Source organism: Oratosquilla oratoria, chromosome 23, assembly GCF_046742065.1.
Source record: "Oratosquilla oratoria isolate Oo_2021 chromosome 23, ASM4674206v1, whole genome shotgun sequence".
In the NCBI taxonomy this organism is placed as follows: Eukaryota; Metazoa; Arthropoda; class Malacostraca; order Stomatopoda; family Squillidae; genus Oratosquilla; species Oratosquilla oratoria.
Window position 1 is genome coordinate 32,142,658 of NC_134799.1, and position 19,907 is coordinate 32,162,564.

The window sequence follows — 19,907 nt, forward strand, 5'->3', positions numbered from 1 at the left end:
TGTTTTTTTGTTTGTTTGTGTGTGTGTGTGTGTGTGTGAGAGAGAGAGAGAGAGAGAGAGAGATGTTGTGCAGTTTAGGACTGTTATTTGTTGAGAACGAGGTCAAAGTGGAGGCGGATCGAGTCCTGCCGGCAGCAAGCGAGTTCGTAGTTAGAGCATCGTACTACAATTACCCTGTGTTTCAAGGGGGGATAGGTATAAGCTTTTTGACTGGCTACCTCCCTGGTAAGGGATAAGAAGCCCTTGATATATAGATAGCTTCAAAATAGTCCTCTGTAGGGAGGCGACACTGTCCTAGCCCTCTCTGAGAGAAGAAAATTCCTAACGTTAAACAGAATTTTGTACACTGCATATGTGCCTGTATATATATATATATATATATATATATATATATATATATATATATATATATATATATATATATATATATATATATATATATATATATATATATATTGCGTGTGCAGATTTGTATACAAATGGTTCCCTCTTTTTTCTAATACACGCGCGCGCTGTCACGGTTGAGTGTGTATATTACGAGTTTGTTGCAGAGAAGCATGGCAATAATTGCCTTTTCTCCGACATACACACAGACAGACGTAGACGCATAGAGACGCCCCCCCCCCAACACACACACACACTTACCAACAACCAAACCAGGCATTTGCACGTATAGGTGCACGTTTACCCACCACGCTCCAGGAAGGCTTAGATCGTAAACAGTAGGTAGTCCAAGAGCCATCTGATCTGCGAGGGGCAGCTGTTCGATAGGGTTCTCCCTAATTTATGTAGCGCTGTTGCTTTTGTGAAGGGTTTACGTTTGTCGAGACATTGTGTATTGATCACTTGCCCTATAAACGACAAAACTAAATATATGTACCCTACAAGAGTATGAGCCATGATGCGTCCTACAGCATACATACGTGCAGTAATTCCATCAAGCCGATCAGAGCACGTACCGACCGGTATAAGAAGAGCCCCGACATTTGTAGACTTAATCAACAACTAGAATTAACATTGTTGTACTACACACCTATTACTTAGCCTGCTGTTTTTTATTTTCTCTAGTTTTTGAATGCTTGTAACAACGTCTTCTCACTGTCATAGTTTTATATTGTTATAATCTTGTAGGATGTATATTTTCAGCAGAAATGCTGCTATACCCAATAAACCGTTGATTATTATTATTATTATTAACCGAACGCGGCGGTTTAATGTACATCGATACAGAAACATTTCTTGCGGAATGTCGTTTCTTTTCATTGTTTGAGGATTGTGTTGTATGTATTGCAAGTGCATGTTGAAATGCTTGCCTTGGGATGCCGGTGCCCATTCCTTTTCACGGAGTTGTGGGTAAGGAGAGGAATAGAATGTGGGGAGGATGGAAGGTTGAAATAGACCGAACGCGTCAGGTAAACCGAATTGGTGTCATTTGCATTTTTCAGTCAAAGTAGGTCACGTGACGTAAATAAAATCGCCCCACCCACCCCCCTGTAAGGGTACAGGGGGATGGGTGGGTGGGTGTCCCTTCTTCCCTCCTCGGCTAAATTAAATCATCTAACGGCACTCGGAATAAAGTTACAGGTTAGGAGCCCGGAGTTAATCGAGACAGGTTTGACCCTTTAATTGATTTAAGTGTTAGAATTGGAGGATCTCGGTCGGTGTTGTACACTGTTTCCCAACCCTGGGATCGACAAGCGTTTTTTTTAATTCAATACAGTAATAATGTACACGCGATAAAAAAAAACCCTTAAGCAACGCAGACAAGTATACAGATACAAGTTGCGCGTGCCATCATATGGCGTCAGACGTGTTGGTTTCTGCATGTAAATATGATGATACATATGTAAAAGCCCTTCGGATGCGTTACTCATACCAACGACAATACCTTGCACAGACATAAATATATGAATATGACTGCATTCGAAATGAACCAGTGACGAGATATTAATTTGCTGTAGGCCACGCACTTACATTGACAGGGATCTTGCAACTGGTTTCATTCCATTATTAATTCATCATTTAACAGTCTTGTTCTGCTGTGAGTGTATATCGTTGTGCTGGTATCTTTCTATGAATATTCAATTATATTAACTTTGTCTTTTATAACCTTACATTACCTTTCTTACACATGTATTTATTATACTTGTCCCCTACTTTTTAGTGAACGACTAGTCATATATATTTATCAACACGTATACAAATAGATTATTGGGATCGTGGTCATATTATGAGGTTCAAATTGGGGTCGCCTGAAGAAAAGTTTGGGAAACACTAGTCTTGTAGGTTTCGTGTTGCCTTGTCCGCATCTCCAAGAGAAAGATAACCAGCGCTTCTATCCTGGGGAAAGGATACTAAAGAGGAGAGAAGTCTCTATTCACAAAAGAACGCTGCGAGGCTTTGGTCCATAGAGGTGTGACTAAAGCCCCCCTAAAATATTGACTGGATAAAACACAGTCGATTCTCCATCCGGGGAGGAACTCGATGAGCAGAAGAACAGAGTGGAATACAAAACGTAGAATGATTGGGTGGCTCGGACTGGGAGATGGTAGGGGTGGTGCTTATTTCCATAGTGATTGGGATCTATGGCCATACGGTATTGATTGGTAGAGTTGGTTGTGCAATGATGAGGTGTCCGATAAGGCAAGGATGACGATTGGCTAAAGATTGGGAAGAGCGAGGGGAGGGATGTGTGCGCGTGTGTGTGTGTGTGTTTTGTGTGTGTGTGTTTTTGTTCCAACCAGACTGCTCATTTGGTGGGTGACCATTTACATTCCACTCATTCTGGCTGCCGCCAGGCTATTTTATTAATTTGAAGGAAATCCGCTTTATAGCAAAAGTATGGTGGGTTGTCGCTGTACTTCCTCGTCCTCTCAACCACTTCGTCCTCCTCCTCCTCCTCCTCCTCCTCCTCCTCCTCCTTCCGCTCCCCCTCCTCCTCGTCCTCCTCTTTATCCTCCTCTTCTTCCTCCATCTCCTTTTCCTCCTCTTTATTGGCCATACTCATGTTACTGCTGGTCTTCTTTGTCATATATTTTTCTTGACATGTTCATACAAGTATCATAAACACATGGGAAATCTTTCCTTCTTTTTCTTTCATTCCGTTTATTCTTTGTTGTTCTTCCTCCTCCTCTTCCTCTAATTCTTCCATTGTTATGAAACCGGATAAAACCCCACTTGTCTTTGAAGAGTGATTTTTATTTGTTTTATTTATTTGTTGAAATGATGCAGGTTAGCGAACACCTCTTTCATTGTGTCGCCATTTGCTCTTGATGGGATGATTGAAGCCAATTGTTCAGTTTCTTCCTCCTGAGAGGGACTGCTTTTGTTCGCTAGCACTATAACGCAATAACTCTGGCTTTCCGTGGAGTGCTTGAAGCTCCAATCTATTGGCAATATTTTATTGTCATTATTTATGTCAATATTTGTATAGCTTACAGCCAATGCCTTTCGCATATCACATATACAGTCAGTATTATAAAGAATACCTAAATATCGTAAAGAAAAATAAAATACATATTGTCATTCAATATTGATGTCAATATATTGTCAGTATATTTTGTGACTGATCGTAAACAGTAGGTAGTCAATAAAAACCACTGTCTCCATAACGTCGCTATTAACCACAGTTTTCATATTGTTAGTGTGTATTGATTATCTTAGGAGCCTGTTGGACTAATTTTTATGTTTGATGGGAAAGTGATGGCTCGGGCTCCACCCTTCCGATGTTCCCGTAGGACTTGGGGTGGTGACGTGGTTGGCGAATCGCCGGTAATTGTGGTGGTAATGGAAATGGTAACGGTAATGATGGATTTTAGCGACACGATGCCATCAGGGTCGTGAGTACAGTGGTGGTGTTAACGGGGGAAATGGTGATGTTTTTATTATCGTGATATTTGGGGTCACAAGTGGTGGTGGTGGTGGTGGTGGTAGCGGTAGTGGCGGTGGGGATAGTTGTGGTTGTTTTTGTGGGATAGTTTACCAGCGCTTCTATCTTTGTGGACAATTTTTGCGCCGCTGTTGTGTGTTATATTTCATATGTTGGTTTCGTTAGTCGAGGTGATGGTGTTGGCGGTGGTGATTGGTGGTAGTGTTGATAAAATTGGTAGTACAGTCATTTCTAATCCTTCTAATTTCTAATACCGGACAAACTTCGGGATATTACGGATCTGTCCGGTATTTCCATCGGGTATAACGGATCTTCGGATATAACGACAGACCCCTGCCCCTATATCGTCCGTTATATCGAGGTTTTATTGTAGTATATCGTTAATGAAAACATGTTTTTGTATCTGTGGTGTAATTATAGTGGTATAGACAGTATGGTGTTCAGATAGAAGCTAGTAGGTTTGAAGCAACCATTAACTCGCTAAAACCGGAATCTTGTACTTAACACAGCCGAACTCACCCTTCTGCAGTCCAGAGGGGCAGAGTGTCAGTCCCGCCAAACTGTCAGATAGAAACTCATACAATGAAGGTGCTATTGAAGTTGTTCTGTAGGAACAAGCACAACCTGAATAGAATGGTCATTGTTGTAATGGAAACAGTCGTAATTGGGGTTTCTGATATGTATGAACCTGTTTCCGGTTTCTAAGATCCGTAGATTATAGCTGACATTACACGTTGATTGTAAACTGTATTTCAAACTTAATGGGAAAGAGCCTCTCATGATGATCTCACATTTACCAAAACATTTTCCAACGAATTGTAGTACGCCTTTTAATTTCACACTTATAATCTTTATGTCTAATCTAGTTAAAATTCGTATGATGTCCCTTGATAGAATTAGATTGTCGGGTTCTAGATAAAGCTTTGAAATTATGTACTGGAGTACCGGTACTAGTTCCGGTATCAGTTTTACACAAAGGAATATCAGATGTTCATGAAGTTACTGAATTAGATGGAATTACGAGTTTATGACCCTAATTAAACACTAATTAAACATTCTTGGGAGTTGAACCGGTTCTTAAATGAAGTGGGTCCGATAAACTTGCCAGAAGTTTTACTCATACCACCTTGCTACAAGTTTCACTCACTAACATTAAATATATAATTATGTATATATATATATATATATATATATATATATATATATATATATATATATATATATATATATATTTATTTTAGATCTACTTTCCGTGAATCTCTTCTTTATCATCTTTGTGATGCCACCTCTTCGATACGCTAATGCTCTCTTGGATAGAAACGCTGAACAAAGGCCTCTTTCATAGCATTTCATGACTCACACGACTGCGCTAACCTCTACCACGTCACTTCTGCAACTTCGCTATCTCGTCTTTCCACCCTCTGGTCTCCCTCTTACACGCTTCCCATCTCGCGGCGTCCACTCAGTAACACACTCCATCGCTCATCAGTCGTTCGCGCTAACTTACCTGCCCAAGTGCTGATTATTTTCAGCGAAATACAAAATATAATACGCTGTGGGATGATGAGCGGAAAAGGTAGAAGCTATATAGAGAAGTTTGCAGGTGTGGCATGGCAGAGTTCAGCTCAGTCGTACGTGTGATTCGTGGGAGAGGTTCGGAGAAGTTTTTGTTCAGCTGTGCCGTGGACTCCGAGTTGCTGGTTGATTGGGTGATTAATTTGATTATGGGTTCTCTAACGGATCGCTTGTTGACCCAAGATTTTGGATCGCTGATCTGGTGTGTCGTCTTGGTGACCCAGGATCGAACCCCCACGACAACGTGGACAATAGATCTGCTGGAAATGCAATAAGTTTTCCCACGGGGTTTGCGAAATATCATGACTGGATATCATGCAAGGGGCCTTAGGTAATATGTGTGTGTGTGTGCGTGCATGTGTGTGTGTATGTGTGTGTGTTTGTGTGTGTGTGTACTGCCCTTTTTTAATGTCCGCCTCTTTTCTTCGACTGACGATTTGGTCTGGAAAAAAAATAGTGGAAATCTTGAAAACCTATGTCGTGGCTCCTTCCCCTTTGAGGCTTGCTGAATGTGACGTCTGGGGTTTAGCCAGAGTCAACTCTGTAAAGTGTGGCGTCACAAGTCAGCGCCCGACAATTTTAGTTACCTGAGGAAGAGTTCCAAAAGATGGAAGTGATGGTTATTGCCAACAAAATAGTACAACTAGTCTCCCTCTCTTTCTCTCTCTCTCTCTCTCTCTCTCTCTCTCTCTCTCTCTCTCTCTCTCTCTTCTATCTCTCATTCTCATTTGATTGAAATTATCTGCCGCAAGCCAGAACAAGATGTACGAAGTTCGTCACCGGGTTTGAAGATTTTGTATTTTATACGTTGTATTTAAGCTGTCGCCAAGCGATTTTATTGCGCCTAGGGAAACCCGCTCGGAAACAAAAGTGTGGAGTCGTTCTGGGTGAGCCTGTTCGCTGCGTTGACCGTCTTGTCGCCAGGCGATTTTATTCATCCGAGGGAGTGGGGGAGTTTACCCCAGTGGCACACACACCAACTCTTTAAAGTCCGCCACGAGATAGAAAGAGTGAAATGACAGGTTGCACTGTGAGATGTCCTCCGAATGTACGTCTCTTGGACTCGTTTTCCTGCACAACACCCTCAGTCAGGTCTTGGGAGACCTTTCACCGCGGAAGGTTCCGCTTGAGGGAACACACCGGGGGCTCCTGTCGCTGGGCGGGGCACTCGGCCAGGTCAGAGGTGAACATCCGAGATCGTGCGCGGAAGGTTCTTCGTCCACTCCTGAAGGAGGCAGGTCTCGTTGTCGCTTTGTTCTTCAGGGTGGCCGTGCGTGCGGTAGGCGGGAGGGTCTAGTCTAGGTTCAGTCTCTTTAGTAGCCTGTGGTAACGCACTCTTTTCGGAAAAGAATCGGTTGATGTGGACACAAAGTGTCAAGTGTGTCTTCGTGAAGAGGTGAGGTCTCTGATGGTAAGTGAGTATGGTGCAGTGTGGAGAGAAATTCTAAACACATACAATATATGTATATAATATATATATATATATATATAATATTGAAGTATGGAAGACAAATGAGTGGACGGGCGGTGAGTTAAACACAGAGAACATTTGGAGTTTTATTCACTGACGTTTCGTCCGTACCAGGACATTCTCAAAGTACATGTACTTTGAGAATGCCCTGGTAAGGACGAAACGTCAGTGAATAAAACTCCAACTGTTCTCTGTGTTTAAATATATATATATATTGGTAATTCGGTATCTCCCACCCTCCATCTCCACCAGCCACCCCAGCAGCCTCACCCTCGCCGACTATAGCGACCGTCGTTTATGTTTTTTGCATTCATTTCGCGCGCAAGAACACCCTCCCCACCCCCCCTTTTTTTTTTTTCTTTTCTTTCTTTCTTTTTCTTTAATGGCATACGTGGTGCGTTGGACCGGAGCATTACAATCATATTTTATATCGTTTAATTTCCTCATTGGTTATTAGATTATACGCAGAACCATTGATCGTTTGGGCGCGTGTATACGTGCATGCTACGGCGTACACGTGCTGTGTGTGTGTACGCGCACGCGCGTTGTGTAAGACATATTTTATACCATTGTTTTCCTCGTGAGGATTGTCAGCAGTGAAAGGACGGATTCGACATGAGGAAAACATAGAGGTCAAAAGATGAACATTTTACTTCGAGTAAACCAGGAACAGTGATTCCCGAAGTCTGGCCTGGAGGTACTGGGGTCTATAAGAGTTTCTGGAAGTGTCCAATGTGTGTATGGATATATGTGTACATATATGTATTCGTATGTATATATATTTTTTAAGATCGCATGGTAATAAGCCTGCCTTTGTCTTTTTTATTGTTTTTTCTAGCTGCTAGAATTCATAATATATTGTCTTCGCTGGTAAATACAAGACCTATAAGAATATATATCCCTTTGTTTGTCAAAAGTTTCTATGGCGGATTAAATGTGCTCTCCCTCGACGTATCCGGAGAGCGTACGCTGTCCCCCTTCCGCGTGACTGAAATCCTCCCAGGGGCGGGGCGGAACGGAATGAGTGGGGTCGGGGAGGGAGCCCGCAAGGTAGGGGGGGGGGGGTTGACGGGGGAGCATTTGTGAAAGAGGTCACTACGGTGGGCCGTACCCCTTACCCCCCCTCACGATTCCTCCCCTTCCTATTATGAAATACCCACCGTTAACTAGAATAAAGCCCCCCCACACACACACAGTTGAATAAAATCGTATGGGAAATCAAGATAGACTTTAACCCCCGTTGCTACAGGTGGTGAATGAAATAGACTGGCGACAGCAAGAGTCAACGGGACAGTACCACCTTGTACGGAAGGGGGACGAATGGCGGTAGATAGACTTGGTAAAGTCGCTGAACCAGAGTCGTTATTGTGTGTGTGTGTGTGTGTGTGTGTGTGTGTGTGTGTGTGCATGCATGTATGCTTGTACGCATTTACATGTAATTTAGTTGCACACTCTAGGAAATTTAGTGTAATATTAGCATTTGGACTTAGGCAACCCCTTTGATGATATTCGTTTTTAGACTTGGACAACCTCTATAACATAGTACTCTGCGGGTTGACAAGTTTTGTGGTTGTTGTAACTACAGCCGTACCACGTGACAGCTAGTACTGTAATGACACCATATGACAGTCATTTTACCCAGTGCATCATCATCATTGAAATGACGTTTGAATGGAAGGGAAATGAAAGGTTGGGGAGACTTGAGTCTGACCTTGAAGGCAATCACCCTGCTTGGGATGGGCGCTCTACACGGAGAAGTCCTTCTCAGAAGTACTGCAAGAAGCGCTGGTGCTGTTGGCTTGTTGAATGTGTGTCTGTGTGTGTGAATTTGTATATGACCATCCCCTCGTGTAAGGGAAAAAGGGCCTTTTTGGATATGTATTTGTGTGTATGTGTGGGTGTTAATGTACAATACTTACCCCTTCTTTCACTATATATACTTCTAACCTATGGAAACATCTCCAATGTTGGAATTCCTGCGACTATAATATATATATATATATATATGATGTGTGTGTATGTTCTACATGAATGTAAAGTGGCATGTTTGCGCGTCTGGTGTGAAGGAAGGGGTGAGAAGACTTTTGCCCTCAACTGTATGTAGAGTACAATGTGTATTATTTTACACAAACATTTCTCTATTGTTTACCTCCTCTTTTGTACTGTACATTGTCTTCCTTTTCCTTGTTTCTTGACACTTTTTAGAACCATTCTAATCTCGTGCCTCCACCTCGTTGTGGTCGCAAACCCACTCATCTATGTCACTTCGTCCCTACTCCTCCTCTTTCTCTCCACCCTCTACCTCCTCATACTCCACCTCCTTTTCCTTCTCCTTCTCCCCCTTCCTCTTTCTCTTCACCCCCTGTCCTTCTTTTCCTCTTCCTTGCCCTCCTCTTCCTTCTCTTCCTCCTCTTCCCCCTCCTCTTCCTCTTCCTCCTCATCTTCCCCGTGCCCCTCCCATACTGATAGGTTCCACATCTTTACGTACATAAAACATACATATATGTCATTGAAGGGCAGGTCTGTTTTGTGGACGGGGACATTTGTGCGTGTGTCTGTTTCTGTTTTACATTTCTCTTTGTTCAGGGGTAACCGTATTTAAAATGTAAAGGGTTTCCTTCTGTAAGATGAAGATGGACATTGAAAATTAATTTGTAGTACCGCGTTCATTTATTGTTCGGTAGTCTTGTTTATTTCTTTATCTATTTATATATTTATTAATGTAAAGGAGAATGTATAGGTGTCGTTCTACGGCCTCGATTCCCCCCCCCCAAAAAAAAAAAAAAAAACTGTTCCAAACCAAACTTCCTCCCGGGTTTGACCCGATTCCAGTCATCCATCCGGAGTTCGGGTACGGGTACAATCCCCGCCCCCACCCCATACAAGCCTCCCAACCTGCCCATTTGTCGTCAGCACATGTGCCCAAACGCTCACTAGTCCTCCCACTCCCTCGTGGTTCTCCAATCCCTCAGCCCCGCCCAAACCACGTCCCTAGGGGTCACGCGTGACGACTCTCCCTCTCTCCCCTCCCTCTCTTCCCTCCTCTCTCCTCTCTTCCTCCACTCTTTCACGCACTGTTTTCCGTACTTTATCGGACCTTGTTATTACCCAGCTACACATGTTTTAATAACAGTAATTCTAATGATGACAATAACGACAGGAATGATAATGGTTATAATAATAATAATGATGATAATAGTGATGATGACGCCCCTTGTCATGTGTACTAACACTAGCTACTAACACTAAACTACTAACACTACCCTCATTACCACGACAGGCACGTATGCAACTATTCCCACCAACACCATCACCACCATTGCCACCATAAACATAGTTACACCACAACTATCACCATGCTACCTCAAAAGTACTATCGTAGTAGTCCCAGCCGCGAACTATCCTTTTTTGGACGTCAGGTCGCTTCACGTCGCTTCAGGTCATGTCATGTCAAAGGTTGACCGGAACGCAACGTTTCGCACATATTTTGTGAGAGCTTGTCTGCCCTATACATGTTGCACAAGGTTTATGCGTTCTCGTGATCAGGGTACACGTTGCAGAAAGGAATAGATGATCCTCAGGTCATTCCACGTCGAGTCAAGTGATGACCCTCGCACGACGTGAGGAAGGAGGGCGAGTACTCCAATTGCCTTGCCTCCTTCTGCCAGTGGCTCTCAAGATGTAATCTCTCTCTCTCTCTCTCTCTCTCTCTCTCTCTCTCTCTCTCTCTCTCTCTCTCTCTCTCTCTCTCTCTCTCTCTCTCTCTCTCTCTACATTCATACATAAATACATGTATACATATGAAATACAGATATGTACATACTGTACATACAGATGTATATATACACATGAAATACATGTACGAACACACACACACACACACACACACACACACACACACACACACACGACTCGGTGGCGCGGTTGGTAGAGTCTCCGACTGTCACCACGGCGGTCCGGGTTCGAATCCTGCCCAGGGCTGAAATAATTTCAGTATCGCTGCGCTTCGAGTCGTTACTCCAACTCGTGGGCGGGGAGTTGGGTGTGTGTGTGCGTGCTCTGAGCTCTCTTCCGGGAGGGAAATAGCTGTCGATCACGAGTCCAACACGTGATCCAAAGACCATGGTGAATACACACACATACATACATTTCTAATAAAATATTATTAAATTCGTACGGACGGGAGGAATGTGTATTGGTACTAAGAAATCTTGGTTGAATGAAGATTTAGCCATTGGGAACCGAGCGTACTATCCTCCGACTCCACTTTTGTGTCCTTCCAAGAGGTGAGAAATTGGTCGGCGGGCTCTCTTATTAAGGAAAGAAAAAAAGGGTGGGTGGGTGGCATTGTGAGGAATTTGTACCGCGAGCTTTGGAAGGCCTTCCCGGCCCTTTGTTGAGTTCGAAGGCACGAGCCTTAGAATTGGAGGGGAAAAAAGGTTTATCCTGTCCGAGAGGGTGGGATGGGGTAGTGCGGGGGTGGGGGGTGGGAGGGCTCTCAGAATTCTGAATAGTTTTCTTAGTTCTCTAAAGACGGGTCTTCAAGCGGAGTCTCTGGCGGAAGACCACCCACAAAGTCTCATTTGTTCAACGAAAGTTTTTTTTTTTTTTTTTCCTCGTCATTTCCTCTTTCCTCCTCCTCCTCTACCTCTTCCTCCTCCTCCTCTACCTCTTCCTCCTCCTCTTCCTCTTCCTTTTCCTCTTCTTGCTGCTATTCCTACCTCGCCTACCCTCTTACTCTCCTCTCAGTCTAACAACCCCTCCGCCTTCTTCCTTCCTCCTTCTATCCTCCCCCCTCCCCTATTCTCCCCCACTACCCCCCTCCTCTCTCCCTCCTCTTCCCCCCTCCTCTGAACCTAGCTGACGTTAACATTCGCATGGAAAATTAGTGTAAGTGCTTTCCACCCGGCTGTTGAGTTACAGCAACTTGGACCGCGGCTTCTAACAACCGTGCACCCCCGCCACTCTTCCTTCTGGTGGAGTATTTTGTTGTTAAACGAGGTCTTGAACACGGAAGAGCAACCAGAAGGAGGAGGAACATGATAAAGCAATAAATGGTAAAGATAAGGAGGAAGATGTACTAATATTGGTTTTTAAATGGAAAGGGATGGTGGAGGAGGAAGTGTAGGTGGAGGAGGAAGAGGAGGAACAACACCACCATCATCAAAGAGGAGGTAGAAGAGAGGCCTAGGAGGGCAAAGGAGGAACAAGAGGAGAAATGAGGGAGGCGTGGTTTTGATACTGAATGAGGAGATAGTGAAAGTAGAAGAGAACAAAAAAAGGGGGGAAGCAGGGAAGAATAGTGACGCTTTCGGGCAACAGAGAAGAACCAGATAAGAAGAAACTTTTGGGGGTGGAAGGGGCGGCGGGGGGGGGAGGGGAAGGGAAAGGGAGGGAAGCCATAAATCAGGAAGTGGGTGTTGGTACTCTCTACCTCCGTGTCATTGCAGTTAAGGGTCGCAGACTCCAGAGTTGGAGGAGGACATCACAAGGTGGTAGGAAGGCCTCGAGGGCCTAATACGGCGCCCAAAGGACGCCTTCTCCCTTGCAGGCTGCCCTTTGGTTGGTAGTCACAGTGGTAAAAGAGAGAGGGAGAGAAAAAGGAAAGGAAAAGTGCCACCACCCAGCACGGATAAGGATAGAAATGTACTTTCGTTCTTCGGTGGAGAAAACCCCGCCAGGAAGATCTTAGCTAATTCATATATATATATATATATGGTGTTACACCTGTCCCAAAGATGATGAAAAAACCTGGCGATGTAGTGTCCGAAAATAGACTGGAGCTATTGAATAGAGAGACTGTGCAAGACACCAAAGGTACGTCGAGAATGGCTCTTGTGATGGCGGAATGAATAGTGTTTTGATTCTGTAGTTTGGTGGCGTGGTGCGGCCGCGTCCCTCCCTTGTAGAGGGAGACTGGCTGCTTGTCAACAACAAGTCCAATTTGGTCTGGACTCTGCCGCTGGGTCGACGTTTTCTAGGTTGTCATCCGGGGGAAAGGGGGGAGTATTCCCTCCCTGGGAGTGGGGTGGGGTGGGGGGTGATTATTAAAGTTTCAATGTTTTAGGGTCTCATATTCTTTGTCTCAAATTTTGGGGATTTTTTTTTTTTTCCCTAAAAAACAGAATTTTACTGATTCTGCAATGTAGATAAATATTCAGGATGTCGCACTGTTTTGAATATTAATACAAATAAGTATTCTATTTTTCGAATCAAGTTTGTAAGACCGGTGAGGGTTGGGGGGGGGGGAAGATGACGTAAGGTTCAAAACCTTGTGAACAACTATTGTAGCTCATGCGAACAAACTCGGCCACATTGCTGGTTCACATGCTGAACATTTGTTCTTCACACAAGTAACACTGGTGCAGGTCAGAACGTTTTGATCATTAAGAATCGGTTGTACTTCGCAAATCACTCCTTGTGATAAAACTAGCTGAGTGTAATATTATGTTATTTTATTTATTCATTGTTCTTGCATTATTTTATTGTATTGTTTTTTATTGTAGCGTGGTTTGTTTCGTGGACTGTACACAAGTATATGACATGTCCCTCCTAATTATTTAGGTCTGGCTCTTCAGTGCCAATGAAGAGCCATTATATACTGTATGTATCAGGCTGTAAAGCGTTCGAATATGGACAGTGTATTAAAGAAAATCTGTACAAATGTCAATTCTCTACATCCGCCAGCTTCGCACGCTGTGAGCTTTGTTCATCAAAGGGACATGGAGTTCATAGAGGCCAAGGGGCCCTTGTGCGAGCGCGGACTGAATGGTGACGGAAATGGAACCTTAGATCGAGAGGAGTTTGTTGCTTGTTGCTAGGCATCGAGTTCATCCAATATACCGCACCCCCTCCTTTTTTTTTTTTTTTTTTTTTTTTTTTTGTGGGGTCCGGGTGTGGGAGGCTCTATAATATGCTTCCTCCTACTGTCCTCATTTTTTTTTCTTTCATCCTGCCGGCCCCTCCCCATTTATTCTTTCTTTTTGTTTCTAGGTGAATTTCAGGACATCTCTATGTTGGTACTTGACTTGTAATATATTGTCTTCTTCGTTTATTGTTTCCGATACAGTACTCTATATTTTTACACTGTGTGTTTGTATGTTTGTGTTCTTACGCATATACACTCGTGAATGTAATGCATTCATACTCCCTTATACGCATAAATGTGATACCCACTGTATTTGTACATATAAACCCTGTATCATCTTTCGAATTCTCGCCCTAATATTTTTCGAAGACTGACCTTTGATTGTATTTCTTCTTTTCGCAGGAGCCAATCAGCAGCTCAGGAACCGAATCTGAGGATGAGCCTTTGAGCAAGTGCCGCCGCCTCTCCTCCTGCTCCTCCTCCACCACTCCCAAGGGCGCGTCAAGGAGGAGGCGTCGGTACTTAAACGACTACGACCCCAACTTGTCGGAGGGTGGATCCTACATTGAGGTGAGGACGACCTCGAGTGTGTATATAAGTGTGTGTGTGTGTGTGTGTGTGTGTGTGTTTTTTACCTAAATGTATTAAGTTTTTGTTATATACAGGTTAAACTACGCCTGTAGGATCCTGTCGCGTTGTCTCAGTGGGTCATACATGTGTATGCGTGTGTGTGTCCGTGTACTTGTGTATGTGTCCGTGTACTTGTGTATGTTTCCGTGTACTTGTGTATGTGTGTGTGTCCGTGTACTTGTGTATATGTGTATGGGTGCACACACGCCTTCCGACAAAGGTGCGGACGCATGTTCTTAGTTTTACCTGCCTGCCTTTGTTCATTCGTGCATGGAGTCTTATGGTATTACGTGTCTGTGTGTGACAGTGCGTTCGTTCGTTGGGATAAATCTTTATAGTTGATTACGTTCATCTGTATTAGGTTGATTATGCTTACATCTGGCCAAGACAACAATACATGAGAGTAATTTATGGGGACAAGTGTTAGTAGAAATATGATTATATTAAGAAATGTTATTATGATCTCTCTGAAGAAGGACGTAGGTTCAAAACGAAGAGAAGTAAACTTCAGATAACATTGTCTTCTACAACAAATACATGATTATTTACATTTTTTTTTATCTCAATTTTTTTTCTCGCACCAAACACCTTTGTCAGATAATTAGTTCTATTAGAAAAAAGTGTCATGGATCAATGAAACAAATCTAGTTGATAAAATAGATCTATTCAGTCGCCGAAACAATGTTATGCAAGTCGAAAAAAAAATTGAAAATGTACATTTGTCAGCCGCTTTGTAAACAATACTATTGAATTGGCCCGCATGTCTTCTCGTACCCCCTTAAGGTTCAAGGTTTGGTACTCCCTGCGGGAGTGGGAGTGTACCACAGCTCAAAGACGAATAAAATCGTCAGGCGTTAGCCAGAATAGAAAGGTTAATAGCTGCAGCAGTTGGCACCCAGCTACCAGTGTCACGTGAGACCCCCGTGCAACACTCTGCATGCGCTCCTGATGGCAAGGGCCAACGGAAACGTTTGTCTTTGGGGTTTGTGCCGAGTGGTGACAACGTGACAACATTTCATTTGCCACCGCTAAAAGTCAACTTCTTCTGTGTATGTTGTCCCCACCAAGGGGTATAAGCGCTGGATAATTTCCGACAGAATATTGATGCTGATACTTCCCCACTTTTTAAGAGTCTTCGCTTCTTTGGTTGTCGAATGTTCATTGGTTTTGTTTGAAAGTTTCTTAATGCTTTGGGAGGGACAGGCTCCCCGCAATTGAATAAAATCGCCGGCGACAGACTACAAAAGACAACGCACTTTTTCACCACCAACCCCTTTCTCTCTCTCTCTCTCTCTCTCTCTCTTTCTCTTTCTTTCCCCACCCTGTTTGCCCTTTCAACCTTTCTATCTTAGTTTCCCCTTCCTCCTATCGCCATATCTCCTCTGCGAATATAGAACAGCTGACATAAGCACACGGCCTCCCCTCTCCACCTTCGACCGTCTGTCGAATCAGTCAGGAGCTTTGCATAATGTGTAAGCAGCCAACCACACCTCTCTCTCTCTCTCTCTCTCTCTCTCTCTCTCTCTCTCTCTCTCTCTCTCTCTCTCTCTCTCTCTCTCTCTCTCTCTCTCTCTCTCTCTCTCTCTCTCTCTCTCTCTCTCTCTCTCTCTCTCTCTCTCTCTCTCTCTCTCTCTCTCTCTCTGTCTCGGTCTCTCTCTCTTTGTTTCTCCTCTCTCTCTCTCTCTCTCTCTCTCTCTCTCTCTCTCCTATCTCTCTCCTATCTCTCCCCATCTCCTCTCCCCTCCTCTCCTCTCCTCTCTCCCATCCCCCCCCTGCAACAGTCACTACGGATATCACTTACAGTGAAACCTTGTTTGCCAGGTGCTTCGGTGTGCTTGTTCTTTGGATTGGAACCACGGTGGAAGGCCAGTAAAGAAAGCCAATATCTAAGGCCAGGAAAGAAGGCCAATAACCAAGGCCAATAGCTAAGGCCAGTAAAGGAGGCCAATAACTAAGACCATTAAAGAAAGCCAGTGACTAAGGATAATGACTAAGACCAGTAAAGAAGGCCACTGACTAAGGATAATAACTTAGGCCAGTAAAGAAAACCAATAACCAAGGCCAATGAAGGAGGCCAATAACTAAGGCCAGTAAAGAAGACCTGTAATTAAGGCTAATGGAGGCTTATCACCCGGGGCTCATGCAATTGACCTTGGCTGATTTTCTTCGCTAATTTGCTAATCAATGGCTTTATTGTTCTCGTCCAGTAACGATCTTCAAAGGATTCGATCGTTCTACACCCGTCCAGAAACGCATCCAGAAACCCTTTCATAGTCTTTCCTGTCTTAGCATTTCGTGGGTGAAGAGCCATCCCTTACTCCCGCCACATGGCTGGGGTTGAAAAAATAATAAATAGATAAAAATAATAATAAATACATAAGTAAATAAATAAAAATGGCAAATGAATAAAAGTCTAATCATAAGGATTTCTAAAACTTAATTTTTTTTTTTAGCCGCAAAAATATAAGGCATGGCTAAAGACAGATGAATAAATAGGCAACCCGAGAGTCCGGAGTGAGATACTGGATTTGGGTAAATAAAGTGAAAACAGTAGCTTCCACTTCGCTTGAGGGAAGCGAGGCCAAGTCCAGCATGCGTTCATTAGTCCTTTAGTATCAAACTCCTTAAAAAAAAAAAAGTTTTGTTGACAGTCTGATCGACAGCGGAAACCAACAATACTTTCTCGATGTCAGGGCGTAAACATGTTTTTACCAAGTTCTCTCTCTCCCTCTCCTCTTTCCTTTCTCTCTCTCCCTTCCTCCCCTCTCCCTCTCTCCCTTTCTCTCTCCCTCTCTCCCTCCCTCCCCTCTCCCTCTCTCCCTTTCTTTCTTCTTCTTCTTTCCCTCTCTTTCTCTCTCCTCTCCTCTCTTCCCCTCTCCCTTCCTCTCTCTTTTCCTCTCTATTTTCCTCTCTCCCTTCCTCTCTCTCTCTCTCTCTCTCTCTCTCTTCCTCTTTCCCTCTCCTCTCTTCCCCTCCCATCCCCCCTCTCTCTCTCTCTCTCTCATATTGAACGGGGCGGATGAGTTGGCACTATTGTATAGACATTGGGATAAACTTGGGCAAGATGAGTATGAATGTTGCATATATATATAAGATATATATATATATATAATATATATATATATATATATATATATATATATATATATATATTGTCATCATGTTGACATTTCATCTGATGTAGAATCATTTGATATGTACATCCCTAAAGGGAATGGGATTATTAAAGGCGGACGCTGTAATACAGTACCATTATATGTCAGATGGATCATGACCCGTTTTCTTTATAAATACACCTTTATTAAATGCTATTCCTTCAACCTTCGGATAACTGGCGCTTCTATCCCTAGGGGTACTATTGTGCTAAGTAGATAGAGTTTTAGTGATGGTAAAGGAGAAATTTATGGTCTGCAGTAAATATGAAAAATTGTCCTTACATCAGGGCTATGTATGTAGTGGGTGTTATGATTGATGTTGTTGTTTTGGACTGTAGTTCACCAGTGTTTCTATCTTTATGGCTTGGGAATTTTGGTGAGGAGATTAAGAATGGATAAGGATTTTTAATTATAGCTCATCCTCTGATTGGGGAAGGAATAAACAAATCATTAGATATAAAGTATTGGATTAATTAGTTATGAGTTCCACTCGTATGCACAATAGATATTAAAAACAAACAGGAATTAATTTTGAAAAGAAATTATGATCCTCTAAATAGCTGTCATTTTAGTAATAGTAGGGGTAGTATTTTTTTTTTTTTATGTGATTGTAAGTGTAATTGAGTAACATTACTTCTCTTTCTCTTCCTCCAGGATGACTACCTTTACCTGAGTTCGGGGAGTGAGCGTGGTGGTGGGTCGCCGCCTTCCATGCAGTCCTCCTCCTCACGTCCCTCCTCTCCTCCTCAACCCCCTCCTCAACCTATGGTCCTTGACTCTGACCCCTCCTCCTCCACGACCACCACCTCTTCCGCCGCCTCCTCCACCTCCACCACCCCGGGGGAACAGGTGCCAACCGGACAGATCCTAGGTCTTTCCCAGAAGGACTCGAAGACCCAAGACACGGCGTCTTCAGGTCGAGGAAGAGCTCCTCCTTCAGGAAAGGACGAGGACGACGCCATGGTGGGTCCTGGCGGCTTGGACGCGGTGCTGACACGGTGCCCCACGAATATCGTCACCATGGACGACCTCCTCGAGACCTCCAGCCTCCGCCATACGACAACAGCTGCGCCCTCCACACAACACAGCGTCGACAAGACAACCACTGCCACCCTTAACAACAACCACAACCTTTCGAGCAGCAGCAGCGTCGAGAACGAGAACCAGGTCAACGGGAACACCGTCAGCGCGAAGGCCGCGTCCTCGCCCACTACGGCCCCCGAGGACGACTCTGGAGTGAACCTGACCACCTCTTTCAACGACTCTTCTGCCTCCAAGGACCTCTGCTCGCCCTCCAAGACGAGCTGTACGAAGGTGGAGCGCCCGTCCCCGAACTGCGCGATCTTCGACTTCAAGCATCACGACACCGACACGGAGGAGCCTCTTCGGACGGGGAACAAGCGCTCCGCCACGCAGGCGGCGGCCACCAACAACCTGAACCTTGTAGACTGGGATCCGCAGAAGAACCGCGTGTACGAGGTGACCGTGGGAGAGACCAAGAAGACCGAGAGCGTTGGCACGGCCACTGTCATAAGTAGCACGACCTTCGGCCGGCGGACCGCCCGCACGCGGCTCGATTTCAACGAAGACGAAGAGATCGACCAAGAGGCCCTGCAGGAGATCATCGACTCTGCCATCCTCGATCCTGATTGGCTGAACTCAAACCTCCCCAGTGACACCGATTATAGCGCTGCCGAAGGCGAGAACGAAGAAGACCAGGAGGTTCCTGAAGGCCCCGGCTCCGAGAGGATGGACACGGGAAGCGACGAAGGACGTGCGCCCACGCCCTCGCAGCAGGGCGTGACGACCTTGAAGCTGACCCTCCCCTGTAGTAAGGAGTCTATTCATCGCCTGGTGAGCGACGCTGAGAAATTAGTTCGTGAATCGGCCAACCCCGTGGGATCTTCGGCCCCTGAGGAGGACTCTTCCTCCCCCGTGGTGTCCCCAAGGGCTCACCTTCAGCCCCTTCCCCTCAACTGCCTCCACAACTCAAGCAAGCAAGCGCGAGTTCGGCAGTGGCTCACGGCTCAGCGACGCGACCAGAGAACCTCGGCATCCCTCGCCCTGGACTCCTGCGACGCCTCAGGGGAGCTGACGACGGGGGAGAGCGATGTGGAGTCCTCGGCGTCCTCCGAGGACATGGACGCCTCCACCACCACCCACCGGGTGAACAATGGGTCCACCAGAGGATCCCTAAAGGAGTCTTTGGTGAGCTCGAAGGATGCTCTCCCATCGCAGGACAACACGCCCATACAGGAGCGGGTGGCCCTCGTCCCCGCCGCCTCCTCCGAGAGCGCCCTCACGCCGGGAACTCATTCG

At 44.8% G+C, this 19,907-nt stretch overlaps 1 protein-coding gene across 1 annotated transcript in view; it reads left to right on the forward strand.

Moving 5' to 3' along the window:
- LOC143037757 (uncharacterized) overlaps window positions 1-19,907 on the forward strand; it is a 766,745-nt gene that overhangs the window by 640,540 nt on the left and 106,298 nt on the right. Inside the window, exons 13-14 of the mRNA XM_076206310.1 lie at window positions 14,206-14,373; window positions 18,243-19,907. The exon at window positions 18,243-19,907 is cut by the window's right edge and continues 21 nt beyond it. Coding sequence (XP_076062425.1) covers window positions 14,206-14,373; window positions 18,243-19,907 — 1,833 coding nt within the window. The remainder of the gene's footprint in view (window positions 1-14,205; window positions 14,374-18,242) is intronic.